The sequence below is a fragment of the Acanthopagrus latus genome, chromosome 19, assembly GCF_904848185.1.
Source record: "Acanthopagrus latus isolate v.2019 chromosome 19, fAcaLat1.1, whole genome shotgun sequence".
Classification (NCBI taxonomy): Eukaryota; Metazoa; Chordata; class Actinopteri; order Spariformes; family Sparidae; genus Acanthopagrus; species Acanthopagrus latus.
The window spans coordinates 8,002,938-8,018,940 of record NC_051057.1 but is presented as its reverse complement, the minus strand read 5'-3'; the positions used below and the strand labels follow the sequence as shown (position 1 = coordinate 8,018,940).

The 16,003-nt window shown below is 39.9% G+C and overlaps 2 protein-coding genes across 4 annotated transcripts; one reads left to right on the top strand and one right to left on the bottom strand.

Moving 5' to 3' along the window:
- Window positions 1-1,195: 1,195 nt before the first annotated feature.
- Window positions 1,196-11,219, bottom strand: garem (GRB2 associated, regulator of MAPK1). 2 transcript variants are annotated; one of them, XM_037078760.1, is made up of 6 exons: window positions 10,336-11,219; window positions 8,898-9,038; window positions 8,566-8,696; window positions 6,966-8,162; window positions 6,003-6,157; window positions 1,196-5,068 (listed from the first exon to the last, which is right to left on the bottom strand). In XM_037078760.1, exons 1-6 carry the CDS (start codon window positions 10,469-10,471, stop codon window positions 4,222-4,224), a joined length of 2,607 nt encoding a protein of 868 aa, XP_036934655.1. In that variant the 5' UTR covers window positions 10,472-11,219; the 3' UTR covers window positions 1,196-4,221. The 2 variants fall into 2 exon arrangements, with proteins under 2 accessions (XP_036934655.1, XP_036934654.1); XM_037078759.1 differs by having other exon boundaries at window positions 1,196-5,071; window positions 10,336-11,217.
- Window positions 11,220-11,353: 134 nt separating this feature from the next.
- Window positions 11,354-15,881, top strand: ncf2 (neutrophil cytosolic factor 2). Of its 2 annotated transcripts, XM_037078762.1 has the most exons (15): window positions 11,356-11,599; window positions 11,820-11,902; window positions 12,100-12,208; window positions 12,520-12,654; window positions 12,846-12,953; window positions 13,125-13,184; window positions 13,503-13,546; window positions 13,740-13,881; window positions 14,038-14,103; window positions 14,266-14,320; window positions 14,482-14,516; window positions 14,643-14,791; window positions 14,878-14,989; window positions 15,493-15,610; window positions 15,714-15,881. In XM_037078762.1, exons 1-15 carry the CDS (start codon window positions 11,426-11,428, stop codon window positions 15,803-15,805), a joined length of 1,482 nt encoding a protein of 493 aa, XP_036934657.1. In that variant the 5' UTR covers window positions 11,356-11,425; the 3' UTR covers window positions 15,806-15,881. The 2 variants fall into 2 exon arrangements, with proteins under 2 accessions (XP_036934656.1, XP_036934657.1); XM_037078761.1 differs by having other exon boundaries at window positions 11,354-11,599; window positions 15,493-15,803.
- Window positions 15,882-16,003: the final 122 nt, after the last annotated feature.

The following is a 16,003-nucleotide window of genomic DNA, read 5'->3' as shown; positions in this document are numbered from 1 at the left end:
ACCGGACGTTGAGGAATGTATTTGATTGCATACTCAACTGTAAAAACTTGTGATGCTAACGATTCATCTAGTCCCATCATATGATAAAGTTTTCAGCTTGTGAAGTGAACTCCGCTTTCAGATGTGAGACTCCCAATATGTCATTTCTTAGCTATGATGCCGAAAACCTGCATCATAACATTTGACACCTGCAGATTTTTTTGTAAATGCATTTAACAAGTAGATTTTCCTAAATGATCAAATTACGCTGAGATATCTGAAATTGTCAACTGACTGCCGTCAATGTCCATTAGTTACATTTATAACTTCTGTTTAGATGGTTCATGTAGATAGGACCTTCACAAATATGTAAAATTTTGTTTTCCAGATATTTGTAAAAATATTAAATTAAAAGTAAAGTTAATTATTTATTTATGATAACAAAAAACCAAACAAATGTGATCACTGTAAGCCACCAGGAACAAATTTTGTGGCTCTTTGGAAAAAGAGTGCTTGAGGCTTCAGACATACCTGCTAGCTGAGTCATAAAAAGCACAACTGCTGTTATCTGTTGAACTGAGATGTTATACTGCTTGGCACAAGGCAGGTTACTGCTACTAACAAAAGCAGAACCGATGCTGCACTTACTGGTCCTTGTAATATTTCTTAGAAACCGGGCAAATTGTTTACTGTTTACAGCGCCTGTGAAAAGTACTCACCACCTGTATTGCTATGATTTGGCTTTCTTGACAAAACGAGGTCAAAAGAGATCTTGCCAATTGTTGCTGGTGGTTTTATATCTGAGATGACCCGAGTGCAGTGAATGTGTCTGAAGTGATTGTGGTACAAAGACACCTGGGTCTGAAGGTCCAGTCACTGGTTAATTAGTATTCCTGGCTACAATCATACCATGATGACAAAAGAACACTCCCAGGCAACCCCATGAAAAGGTTGTTTAGAAGTATATGTCAGGATGGATAGAAAAACACTTCCAAAGTCACTGAATATCCCCCAGAGTTCAGTTAAATCCATCAGTGAGAAATGGAAGGAATATGGCATATGTGTAAATCTGCATAGAGCAGGCCGTCCTCACAAACTGTGTGACTGTGCACTAAGGAGACGAGTGAGGGGAGCCACCAAGACACCTGATGACTACTGCGGCTGAGATAGGAGAGAACTGTAGCCCAGCTGTCTGACTAAAAACAACACACAGACATCAGTTAATCCATTTTAATAGATAGAATAGAATCAAAATTATACAATCAAAAATAAGGAAACAAGAGTTGAGCTGAAGGATAACTGTCTGTAACTCAAGATTTCATTAATGTGGAGCACTTTTCCAAAATGCAGTGGAACTCAGTGTCACCGTCAATTCCTTCCTCTTTAGTTTTTTTGCACACCAATGGCATTTATTCATGTATTCCTCAGTTCAGAGCCAACAAGCCCGGGACTGTGTCCGTTGTTGTAGTGTGTTCACAGTTTATACGTCAGAATGACTCAGGTAACATTATGGATTTGGAATAATTCCTTTGGCATGCACAATTTAAATTCCCCTGAAATTAACACTGTGGCAAGTTTTAACACATAATACTACATTGCCTTTTATTGTCATTCCATTGCTTAGTTGTTCCTTCCCTTGGCCTCTTTGCAGCACCATGGCTGTTGCATAGGACATTAAGAGACACAAGCCATTCCCCATAAGAAATGCGGATACTGTGAGTTACACGTAAATCCATATAATTACCTGGACAAGTGGCTTATTAACATCATTTTTTGGTCACTGTCCAGAGTGACTGTAGTGATATTTTAATGCATGGATTTATTAACCCAAGAAGAACCCAAGTTGTGCAGAATACAAAAACAGAAATTTGAACAAAAGCTTTTTTTTTTTCTCTCTCTCAATAAAAATAATTTCAACATTAGTAATCACTTTCTTTAAAAAATTACAATACATTTGCACTGATGTAAAAAATAAAAATATCAAGTAAAATATGTAGCACCCCACTGCAAAAAGTGTCAGGGGGAAAAAAACAAAAACAAAACTGCTGTTGGCCAACAGATCACACCTGGGTTGTAGAAAGGCTGTTGCTGAGGCACCTTCATATATCAGCCGTACACAGTCTAACAACTACATTTCTGCATATTTTCGCATTATGTTACAGGAGTTAAATAGCTGCATAAATAAATCTGAATCTAGACAATAGGAAAGAAAAAAAATTTGGTACCAATATAAACCAACATTTCATTTTTGCAGACCTTCACACTTTCAATTTTAGCCCACATGCCTCTCAGGGTCTATGGAAATACACGCTTAACATCTTTCTCTGATGTTCATGTTAAGAGAATATTCTCAAGTCAAGTGTCTGATGACTACATGAAAATATTAAGTCATAATGAAATATTACATATTTTAAGGACACTGGGTTAAGGCGCAGAAAAGCTATCTTTTACATGTTTCTTGCATTAGAGGACACTTACAACAAACACAATGAACAAAGGAGAAGTACCATTTTAGTTTAGAAAAAGCATGTAGTGCATTCACTCTCTACATAGACAATCTTCTTTTATGGGTTAATAATCATTGACCTCAACTGCAGTTAATAAGGCTTAAATCTACCAAAGTGCATGATGCATAATTTGTATTTTATGTAGAACGTCAGTTATTTCCACATCATTAGAGTAAGGACATAATTTTTTTAGACCTCTGTCAGTCTTTTTCTATACATATATATGTAGTGTTTTGTTTTTTTTAGCAGAGATGTTTCAGGTTAAAGTAAATAGTAATATAGATTAATTCAACTCTAGATTAAAAAAAAGCATCAAATAGAAATAAGACCTTGCATAAAGAAGGCTGACAAATACAACATCTTGACGCACACGAGCATGACAACACTTTATAATAACCATTATTAGTAAATGGTAAATTTATAATTAAAGTTTAGTTAATAGTTAATTTAGTGTTCTAATAATATTCATAGATATGTTACACTGTGTTTATTAACCATTTGCAAATTATTATAACATCAGTTGCACATTTTCAATGAAAATTGCTAAATAAATGGTCACTGTTTGTAAACTGGCTATTAACTCAAGTTTAATTAACTATAAATGTACCATTAATTATTTTGGGCTATCATAACGTGCTACCCGTTTCATTTGGCTGACTCCTGCAAGTAAAGTTTGGTAGAATATCACACAGAGAATGCAGAGGGGCTTTATGATGGGCAACAAAGCCCAAATGCACTTCATCTTCTAAAAGTAGACACTCACACCTGATATCAGATTGATGTACAGACCGCTACGCCTGAAGTAAAATCTTATATCTTATCTTTACAATTCATTTTTAACTGTACATCAGTCTGGTACCACAGGGCTAAGAATAAGGATTACATAGATTATTACTGTCAATCGGAAAATAAATGGTCTCTGATTCTTTATCAGATTCCACTTCTTTTCCAATTGACAAAGGCTTGTAGCTTAGGAAGAACTCAAAGAGATAGATTTTTTTAAAAGAACACAAGTATACCCTAATACCTGTTAGGACTGAGGATTGTCCTATCCAGGGCATATACCCATTCAAAGTAATCAAGGGGACCAACAACCCATCTTCAGAACTGAAATACATTTGCAGTTAAAATGAAAATCTCGTGAGTCAAAATCTAGGACAACCAATGATGGAATGTAACAAGTACAGTTGACTCAAGTACTGTATTCAACCTAAGTATTTCCATTTTCTGCAACTTGATACTTTCATTAAAGTAAATGTTTTCTACATTCTTTTTCGCAATATATACACTATAGTCCACCCTCTGGCTCTTGTGCTCTTTTAAAAATACAGGAAATATCAGTATGTTGTGATGTTCCCTTTAAGAACACAATCATACAATGCTCTCATCAAGCAGATTAATGTTTTCTCATCATTGTCACATTAGTGTTTTCTTTTAAATGTGTTGGCATCAGTTAGGATTCATGTGACACTGGCAGGCTTTGGGTCAAAAAGTATCTGACATGAAAATGTTTTCTTAAAAACTGGCTAATTATTCCATTTAAATGGTTCGTAAATAGCTGTCAAAGACTTATCGTGGGCTGGGAATTATTACCCGACTATTTTCCCCCCAAACATAGTAACAAGGAAATCCTTTCATTTCAAACCGAAGAAACTCTTTGTGGCTTGGTGTGCATAGCATATACTGAAGGCATGACTTTCTCTGCTTTACAGGATTCAGTGTCATATACTGTTAGTTAGATCTTGGGTCTCCACCCATTTATGAACTGCATGAGTTTCTTCACCTGCAGTTTGCTTAGCTTGAAGTCCTCAGACAAAATCTCCTCGGTGAGCTGCAGGAGTAAATTCCCATCAATCTTCTCCGTCACAAAAAGAGAAACAATGTCATCTGGCAGGCCAATAAACCTCAGAGATTTGGACACCTCTTCAATAGAAAGACCAGCCAGGCTGGACGGGGGCTGCCACTGTGCATCAGGAGAAAAGGCTGGACAGTTCTGGGCTAATGAGTTAGAGATGGAATATATCTCTTTTGTGCCCTGCTCATGTGGAGTCGGTGAGCAACTGGAAGTTTCCTGCTCACCACCACAGATTGATCCAGATAGTAAATCTGTGCACGTCTTTACGGCATTTGATTTTGGTGTTCTCGGTGGTAAGATGGGACAAGAGAGGCTCTGCTTAGTGTTAGATTCTTCTATTGGCTTGTTTCTGTACATTTCTGAATTGTAACTTGATGATTTGGTGCAAAACGGATTCAGAGAAGCTTTCTCCAGCCGAAAGTCCTCTCGCGCGTGCTCTCGGCCATCAAAGTCAACGAGGCTGGACGTACACATTTTGGGGGTGCTTGGGGATCTCTTTCTGGGGTAACTGTAGTAGCTTCGACAGCTGGCAGGAGAAAATTCATCCATGGTGTGTGATTCTCCTCCACTGAAGTTATTCGGCCAAGACAACCTGGCAGACATCCCATCCGATGGCAGGCTACTACTGGGCAAAGTAGCAGCTGGCTCAGTGCTGTTCGATTTGCCCCAGTTACAGGGGTAGCACACATGCTCCTGTGGTTCAGCAGCCTCCTGCTCACATGCTCCACTACTGATGGAAAAAAAAAAAAAAAACAGATTAAGAATTAATTTGAGGTGTTGGAAATTAATGCCTTATCATACGATCTCAATATTTAACATTCTAAACAAGAGCTCAGGGAAAAAGCTAGAATTATGTAGAAAAGAGATTGGAAGTGGAGTGAATTAACACTGGCACAAGTAAGCTGAATAAACAGAAATGACAACTTGATCAAACTCAACACATAAGTAACTTGGGGAGAAAATGTAATTCGCTGGTGGTGCGCACAAAAAACATCACTGGTACAAATGTACCTGATGGGACTCAAGGTGAAATGTTAATTCACAAGGTCATGGTTTTCAATTTTACTTATGCTGAAGTTTCTTCTCGTCAACTTCCTTCCTCACTCTCTGCTGCCATTTCATGAGGCATTTCTCTGCCTTGCCATCTGTGTGAATAGAAAAACCCCGCAGCACGGAACAGGGGTGTGTCGGTCTGATGGTGTTCACAGTCTGACAACAAAACAGATCCTTTACTCGTCAAATAAAAGGAGAAATGTCCCAAACTTCAATGCATAAAGCAACATTACAGCACCAAACAACAGTAATGTGCTAACTGGTAGCGAAAAAAAAATACCAGCAAACAAAGGTGGCATAAAGGAAAGCCTTCATTGTGGCGATAAGGAAGGGTCTACCGTGTGAAAAGGGCTTCTGACTGTCTCATGGAGGGAACAGCGAAAGGGGGCCAAAAGAAAACACCGTTACCTTGAGTAAACTTGTGGATTTTTCTGGGTTTCAACATTGTTGGAAATATTTGGCACAGTATAAGAACACAACTCAACAAATGCTGAATATAACAAAGGTCTGGTTGTTTTTTAGAAATTTCAATGCCGGTTGCATATTCTATCTTTAAATGAGGTGTAATTGATGTCAGATGTGTGCTATGAAATGGTTCCAACTCTTACATGTTGTGGAGACCAGATGAATAGTAGGAGAGGGTCGGACTTGGAGACCGCGTCTCTTGCTGCCGAGGCTTTGACAGGATGGGCACGGCTGGCATCTGTTTCAAACTTCGTGGAGGAATAGGTGGGGCATTCAACAGACGGCATTCTTCCTTCACCTGGAGAGGAAATTAAGAGAGGACATTGAAACTGAAAGAAAAGACCAACATTTTTTTTTCTCGCAAACTAAGCATGTCAGACACTGCCTGAAGTTACAATCCTCTTTTGGGGCCACTTGTGGGTTGTGGTGTTGCTAGGACTAGGTGAGCCCAGGTGTGAATGGTTGTTAAGGTGTCTGGGGAGGGAACTCAGTACTGAATTGTAGGTGGGTGATAAGTAATGTCGTAAGCCACCTCCTCTGTTCAAAGACAGATTATTTTAGTCCAATCCGTCTTCTCTGGCCAAGATGTGTTTACTGTCCACAAAGGAATTATTTTCCTCTTTCAGATGTAGGTGCACAGCAGAGTCTTAACCTGAGGAGTTGGCCCTCCTGTGTTGTGCATTTGTTGATGGAGAGGTTGTTGTGTCTCCCCAATACACAACCTTGCTTTTGTGATTTTGCACTGCCATGAAGACGTGCTACAAATGCATCTACTAAATACTTTGTCACCGTTTTCGTCAGCAGATTGTATTGGGTTTGTGCAAAAAAGACGGAATAGCCTCAATGGACTGGTAAATGAAAAGAGGCAGGTGACAGGCTACACAACCAGAATCAGGGTTGTAACTACTATATCTTTTTTTTTATGATGTGTGGTAGTGCTGTAAACTGATACACCGGATGTGCCTGCTGTATTTCTGAAAAAGCAGCTGCTCAAGGTGTGTTTGCTGTAGCACTCAACTGTACTCTGATTACTGCAGGTCGTTGCCGAATCAACAAAGACAGCAATGTTAAGGATTTCATTTTTAAGCACAACAGATTATACTCACAGCTTCAGACTTGGGTGGGACCGGCGGTGGAGTAAGAGAGACATCTGAACTGGTTACTGCAGCAAGGGGACAGGTGATTGGGTATGACAGGGCTGCTGTTGTACTACAGCCGTTGTTAATGCCCCGAATCCCCTCGCTCAAGGAAGGTTTTGGGATCTGCCCTCTCAAGTGATCCAACCACAGCTCCTCATAAGGAACGTCCGACTTGTTGAGGGGCGGCTGTGGGTTTGTGCTATCCATGAGCTCAGGGAAAAAGTGTTCATTTTCCCCCACGTCTGGAGGGATGCTGTCAGAGGGCAGAAGAGACCAATCTCCACATAGTGTCATGCAGCCCTGCAAGTTGACCTCGCTGTTACCATGCAGGTTGCTGCCATACACGCACACAGATAGTCGGTGGAAAGACTGGGTGAGTTCATCCCGGGCGTAGGTTAGAGAGCTGGGTATCTGCATGTGGTTGGGACACCCATTGGAGCTGCCTCCACTGCTCCCACTGCAACTACCGTTCCCACTGCTTTTTTTGGGACTCTTACCATCATCACTCCAGTCTGTCCGCACATCGCGGACAGCACGAGAATAGTCGTCGATGTCAAACTGCTCCTGGCAGAAGGAGAACCAGCGATGTACCATAGTTTCCAGCCATAACTCTCCTTGCAGCAGCTCCTCTGGAATAATGAATCTAGGCATGGCCATGTGAAAGGGAAAGTGAATGGGGATGATTTTGTTGCTTCGCAGAACGCAGCACACAACCACGGTTTTCGTCTGAATGTTGACCAATTTGTAGCGATGGCCTTCGCGGATGAGGTGGAGGTCGTGCTGGTTGCGGGGCGGGCTGCTGGGTACCGTGACGTTGACCGGGAGACGGGTTTTCTCCACAATGTTCCTGATGGTGTGCTCGCCGTCCTGCATCTGGAGTTCCAGGGGACTGCAGGTGCTGAATCTGCCTTTACACTGAAAGGGCAGGCTGATGCTCTCATTGGTGCGATGGTTCATGCAGATCAAGCAGGGCATTTTGCCTCGGCCGATCTTACTGATGGAGTTCAGCTTCCCAATCTTCTTGAAAATGGTGTTGAATCTTGACTTTTCTTTGGAGGTCTTGGCATACAGGATCTCAGCCTGGCCCATTAACGTCAGTTCATCACCAGTGCTTAGTGTAATGTTGTAAACTTCGGTGTCTTCATTGCATTCCCCCGATGCCATCTGTGAAAAACACGACATATGACCTGAGTACAGATGAAACTGAGGACAGCATTTCCACAAGTAAAAACCCTGTGAATACAGTGTGTTAGTGCATTAACAGCTGCTTTCTGTAGTGATTTTGTCACTGTACATGAGATGTAACTTTTTTTTAAACATTTACTTAAATATGCATTTAAAAGAAGTCAGAGAAGAAATTAAGATTAAAAATAATCTCCAACAACGATAATATGTATTATTTTTTAATGCTGTCCTATCTTAAATAAGTAAGTAATTAAATAATCTGCTCTTTACTGGAGATGTTAATTTAACATGGCCATAGTATAGTTTTAAAATAAATGAATTCTAATTAACACTATAGAAGTCACAACCAATCACAATAATCCTTTCAGGAGATTTAATCTACCTTAACATTGAATGTGATTTCTTCCATGACGTATACCCTCTCAGGGAATGCTTTGGCAACCTCCTCCACGCTGTTAAAGTACTGCACAGGCTCTTTGACGTCTCTGTCCTGCTCCAGTAGTTTAAACTGACCTGAAATAGAGAAAGAAAAATGAATGCAACAGAAAGGGTCGAGCACTGGCGGTACTGTTCGGTGCAAGTATTTAAAAATATATGTTTGGGATAAGGTCCATGGTTCCTACGATCTTTTGACTTTGACAATGACTTTATTGGTTTTGCAACATGTTCTCGTAACACTGGAAAGCATCAAGCATCAACGCAGATGTAGCTCACCTTCATAGTGCACTGGGATCTCTATTTTGGGCCCAATGACATAGTGTCCCTCTTCCAGACTGTGGGCAGTAATAGTTGTCCATTGACGGCAGGAATGAAGCAAGAGGTAGTCATTGTCTCGGAGCCCTTCAACTAACTGACCTGCAGAAATGAAAACATGCAGGTAACAGATTATACTTTACAATCCAGGAAATATTGCAACCCATCGAATTAAGTACTTTTGATGTATTTGCTGTCACTTTGGGACAGTCAGCATCCTAACTATCATATAACAACAACAGCCATATGACACATCAAACATCATGTGACTGCTGCATCATGAAACTTGCAAATTATAAAACTATTAGTTTAAGTACTGATACATCTCGTCACTGTGACTTGGCATTTATTGTATTACTTTGAACGGTCATTGACATTCATTTGTTATGTCCATGATTGTGTAATATCCCATGAACATTAAGATGAGGTGGGTATTTTGAGGCATCCCATGAATACCGTTTCCTTGCGAGCTTCACAGGGTGCTCCACTCAAGCCAATTGGATTACTCAGCACATTCAAGTCACTATCCTCCAGACTAGAATAACTAATGCCCTAATCAATACCTCTCTAAAAAAGCAAGCACTGCCACTTAAAAATACAATACACCACCACAAGTCCGCAGGAGAGGCTGGTGTGACAAAAAAAAAAATGGGAAGATGCAGACTAAAACCAAAAAAGTCATACATATCTGATTTGGATTGCTTCGGCTGAAATCAAATGCATGTCATAATAAACATGCTTGTTATAATTACACAACCTTCAGGCAAAACAGCTGTGAAGCATTCCCCAACACCATAATGCAAGCATTTGTAATTATGTTCTAGTTTCATCTATAGGGGACTGTTCTGCTTAAAGGCATCTTTTATCAGATTTTTCATTTGCCCCCAGAATGAGGCCAAAATTGATTTTTTTCCCCAGCCTTGAATCCACAATCCACTTTATCCATCCTGCCACATTTGTCAATTGAAACTCTGCCCTTAAATTACGCACTGCACATGTGCCCTTTACCACGACATGAACACAACTGCTCATCGAGGTGAACAATTAGTCCCTAACATGAAATACTATTACTTTTTAATACATTTCTTTATACTCTTTAACTTACTGCCCTCGCCTGATGGCTGAGTGACAGCAGTGACTTTACATAACATCCATAACATAACACAGACTTGACGTTATTTGGTGAGATTTGCATGACAGACACAAGGTCTTAAACGACAGAGCCACAACTTTCCACTCTGATCATTAGCAAATGCCAACTTTTTGTCATGTTAACAAGACAACTTTGCTTAGAATTATTAAAATACGCTAGCTTTTTTTTTTTTTTTAACCTCAGCTGCTAAATTAGCGAATTAGCAGCTAGCAACAGAAAACTTTGTAGTGACGGAAAGTTACTAACCGTTATCCAGCTTGACAATTTGAGGCAACCTGTAAGCGCTGACGAGTTGATCCAATGGCAGGGACGTCGTGCTCCATGTTACATCTTTTAAATTGTTGTACAACATTGTTCCAAGGTCCATTTTGCTAGCTTGCATTAGCCAACTGGAGGGCTAGCAGTCTGTAAACACGGTCACAAAAGGCTACACTAAGCTAACTAACGTACAAATGCATCAGCTCTCCATCTACAGCTCTACAGTTTGCACGATTGTTATCAAGTGTCGCATGTGCCTACGTATCATTGAAGTCCCTTGTCTGATAATGTGGCAGAGCCATGTTTGTTTAGCTAGCGACGGCTGCATCAGGACAGCTAGTCCAGAGTTAACTAGATGATAAACGGAAATACGTATTTCTGCCTTTTAAAATAAGAGCATTATTTACTGTGGGCTGCGCGAGATAGAGACAGCAACGAACGTTTACAGCGCAAACATACTTTCTTCCTGAAATAGTTCCTTTACATTATACCGAGAGAAAAAAAATGTGTGCTAGAGTGCACGGTATCCGCTCATGTTTCACCGGCTATTCGGGACCAATGTATTTTTGGTAATAAGCGGAAGTCGCATTTATGTACTGAAGCTTGGCACAGATGCTGATTTTAAAAAATGGCCTTTTCCCCAAATAAAAGTCCTCTTGGTGCCACAAGTATAATCATAGTGAAAATACACAGCAGAGATTGATCACTGATAATGTATCATTTGTCCTTGAGGAAATAATGAATGCAGCCCACTCCATGTGTGATATATAAAATGTTATAATGCATGGGAAAAAGTGATATGGGCAAGTATATCTACACAGTCTCTCTCTCTTACACACACACACACACACACACACACACACACACACACACACTATTACTACTACAATTACTACAGAGAAGCCTATGAATCACATGGGGCTAAAAAGCATCAACCATTGGGCCCTAAAACCGTGTGATGACGAGATGTAAATGTCCCAACACTGGCACTTTCATCACACTTCCTGATCTCCCTGGTTCAAATCCGACGAGCTTCCTCAATTCGGTCTGTAACTCAGCGTACTCCTAACCTGCCACCATGTCCTTCCTGGACACTCTGCGACAGTGGGACAAGGCTGTAACTTGTGTGGACAGACAGGATTTGCCAGAAGCGCTCAGCATTTTCCTGTCGATCCAAGAGCCAAACTCCAAAATTTATTTTGACATTGGCTGTCTCCATCTCCTTAACGAAGATCTGGATGCTGCTGAAAAGGTATGACGTTTGTTGGTAAAAGGCAGACACACACACACATCTTTGTGTAATAATTCTCAGCAAAAAGTCAAAATCTCGTTTAGATGTGGCTGATAAATCTAAGGTGAAATGCTGTAGTAATTTAAAGCCCGAGAGTGCAAGTCACTGAGAAAGAAGAAGTAGAGATGACTGTTTCTCCTTTCCTCTAGAGGAAGTGACTGTCTGCTCTTGTGTTTCTCAGGCGTTTGATTGCAGCATACGCAAGGACGAGCATCTGGCTGTTGCCTTCTTTCAAAGAGGAATGACATTTTACAAAAAGCGGAGGCAAGACACCACACCTTAATGACATGACCGCGTTTATTTTTTCACATTCACACCCCATTGTGATTTAGAAACACTGTGTATTAGAGTCACCATGTGTTTATTACACAGCTGGAGTCTTAATCACTATATTCTCATTTTTACAATTTGTGTGGTTCATTACATGCAAAAATGACTAACTGGATTATTTCTATTCAAAGGTTTGAGGAGAGTTTAGCGGATTTCCAGCATGCCTTCAGAGCACTAAGAGGCAACCAGCTGATAGATTACAAAGCACTTGGTCTCAGATACAAATTATACGCATGTGAGGTAAGTATTTAAAATCCTCCAAAAGGTTTTTTATAAATTGTAGTTAAGCCTCCTTATTATGTGATTTACAATCATCAGATTACTTAAGACTGATCTATATCCTACGGTTTAGAGGATCATTAGTTCTGAAAACGAGCCTTAAAATCTGCCCTTATGCCTGATTTGATATCGAAAACTGTTTTTATTTGGTGCTGCTGATGTAAGACATATTGTCACTCCTTCTCATGGAGTTTCTGACAGTTATTTTTCAGCTCTGTGGTCCGCACGAGAGATTAAGTGACCAGTTTCTAATCAGCATTCTCCTGCCACAGGTTCTCCACAATATGGCCCTGGCTCAGGCTCAGTTGGGTGACTGGGAAAAGGCCCAGGAAAACCTTGTGAAGGCACTTGACTACAAGACAGAGGCCAAGCTCAATATCATCGACAGAGCCCTGCAATCCACCCTGGTCAGTCAAAATGTCATCACCATTATCTGAGTCCTCAAAGCGCTTCCAAAAATGTATTCAGTTACACATAATATAACACAATATGATGTGTTGCTTAGCGAACTTGTTCACAAGTAATTAACAATTCACTCTCGTGTTAGAAATGCTTGACAAACACTATAATATCCCCCATGATGCCATTTCACCAACAGAAACAGAAACCTTTCAAACCAGTCGAGTTCCCCTCGAAAGTGCTGTTTAAACCAAATAAGCACTATGTTGCTGAGCTGGAGAAGAAGGACTACCTGGGTAAAGCCAAGGTAAGATTATCTGATGACACACCTCTGTTGGTGCTAAATCATTCATGTGCACCCCATTCTGAGTTCATCTTGGGAAAACGTCAATGTTTTATCATTTGGCAGTCCTTGTTTTTTCAACAGATAATATATTCAACATACATAACCTACCCCTTTTTTCTCTGTTATCTTCAGGTCGTTGCCTCAGTCATTCCTCAGGATGAATTCTCTGGATTTGCCCCATTACAGCCACAGGTGACATATGGGCTCTTCTTCAGCAATACAAAAAATAAATCAATACAGTCATAAAATCATTATCATAACATCAAGAATCTATTATACAGAAGATGTAAAAAACTTAATAGGCACTAAATTATTTACAATCCTTCTGTAATATTGAACATGATGCCAGGAAACGCTGATGTATCACAAGGTGCATTATATGTTGGCATATTTTCTGCCTTATAGCTCACATAGTAACTGTTTACTAAAAGACCACTGGTTTTTTGTTGCACTGGTTTTCAGCACCACTGATTATTTGCTCTGTGTTTGTCTGTGTTTTCTCTTTAACAGGTCAAAGATGGTCCAACTTGTCCAAAGGAACCTGAGGTCCTAAGGTAGAACACTGATGTTAAAGTTATGAAAACTCAATTCTGTCTAAAAACACAATGTATTAAGTTTTATGAGTCACAACTCTATGAAATGTTCAGCTGGAAAAAGTTAAATCACTGTGCAATATGAGAGCAGGATAGGAATGTATAATTACCAGAATGTGTCTTGATGCCATGTGGATGTTTCCCATCTTCACAGGGCTCTAGAAGGAGAACCACACACTGTCCTGTTTGAGTTTGTTCCTGAGACCAGTGATGAGTTGGCTGTAGTGCCGGGCAACATAGTGTTTGTGCTGCAGAAGGGAGCTGACAACTGGGCATCTGTGATCTTCAATGAAAGAGTGAGATAACCGTGTGCAGAACCCGCACATCTGCAGCCTCTCTATACTTATGATTTGTGTCTTTCTATGAAATAAGCCCTGAAACTATTTAGGTCATGTAAAGAGAATTCATATAATGTTAACATCACTGATTGTTCATCATTATGTCAATTACAGAGAGGACTTGTTCCTTATAATTACCTGGAGCGACTGGAGATCTCCTTGGCCTCTAAACAGAATGAGGTGAGGAATTGATTTTATTATGTTTTTTTCTAGGTATACTATCCGGGTTTCTAAAATAACCCTCAATTAAATTAAGTATTTGCTCAAGGTTTGTAGTATGGTGCTATTATGTCTTTGTTTTCCTGTATTCTAAATTGCATTGTTTGCATTCACCACGTACAGGGAATACCTAGGCCTCCAAATCGAGCACCACCGACCAGACCTGAGAGGAAACAAGGTAGACTTAACTGACACAGTTTAAGGAAATTACTAAAATAACTACAGGCACCTTTCTCTGATTGGTGCTAAATGCCGTGGCATTTGACCAGCTCTACTCAAGAGCAAGTACTTGCAAATAACATGTCACCCGTTGAATAAAACTTTTTTTGTGTAATAAAGGTCTCCGTCGTGATGACAGCAGTGGAAACGTTATGGTATGCTCCTTCCTGCCCATGAATACACACTTCTAAAAGAACCATTATGTGAAGTGTTTTAAGGTGGATATTATTTGAATTCTGCAATGTGGTAATTCCACCGATGTGTCTTTTCATTCATGCCAGGATGCAGAGTCTACCAACAAACCACTTATTGTCAAAGTCCGATTCACATTCACTTTTGCCATCTCAGTACCACCTGGATCTCCCTATGAGATACTGATTGAAAAAATCAGTAATAAACTGAATCTCCCTTCTACCGCAATCACCTTGAGGTACAGTGCACATTTGAACATTTCCACTTGAATTGGTCTATTGTGTTAGTGGCGGAGTTTCAATTCAATCCTTTTGTTTGATTCAGTTTGACCTCTGAGGTAACAGGACAAAGCGTAATCAATGCCAACACAGAAATGGAAAGTGTGTGGAGCTGTGCCAGTGGCAGGCACATAACGTTGTGGTGTGACACCAAAGAGGTAAGTAAGTGGAGATATATGTGGTTGTCATCCATGCAGACCTCATGAAATACTTTATACTTAAATCTTCTATTCTATTCTTCTACTTTGGTTGATATCGCAGTTTCCTAATATGGGTATTGGGATGATACCAATAGTCATGAATGAAACCTGCTATTTTTTTTAATCTTCATGATCAAAACTATAAAATTTTTCCTGATGATATATTTTTGTCAGGGTTGGAAAGCAATATTGACATGATTGAAACGCTGACCAAACTTCCAGGGGGAAAAAAAAGCAGTGGAACACACAGATTGATTTTCAGCCTTTAATTATGGAAACATGTTGTGACACTGCTACATCTTCTTTAGAGTCAAACAGAATCATACAGATGTGTTTCATCCTGAATCACAGTGGTCCTGCAGTCCAGTCCAACTGTAGTACACGCCATAACACAACAGACAGACATGATTTCAAGGACACTCGAGGTAATTGAGCAGAAAATGTATATTTTCTGTTTTTAGGAAACTGATGGAAAGCCACAGAGCGAGATTCACCTTGTGGCTCTTCATTCCTATGAGTCATCAAATCCAGAGGACCTCAATTTTCAACAAGGCGATACGATCACATTGCTCTCTAGAGGTGAGACACCATTCATTTGGCCAGACCTATCGCAAATCTTCAGAAATACTGTGATTTGTCCAAGAATTCTAATTGTAATTCATATTTTCCTCTTTTTATTTAGTTAACCAGGACTGGTTGGAGGGGCAGTGTAATGGGAATACTGGTATATTCCCTGCATCCTTTGTGGAAGAGGTTCCTGTCAATGACCAGTAATTTAAATTAAGAAATGTAATGAGAAAAAGATAATAAAGCCAGAGAAGTGGCCACAGCAGCAAAGTGGTCTGGCCTACAGATTCTTTATGAGTATTATTATTAAACATTTTTGTTTTTCAAATTATCACAATACATTTATAGTCAACTATATCAATTTATAATAAGACAAAATCATAGGTGACATTCTGTGATTCAGTG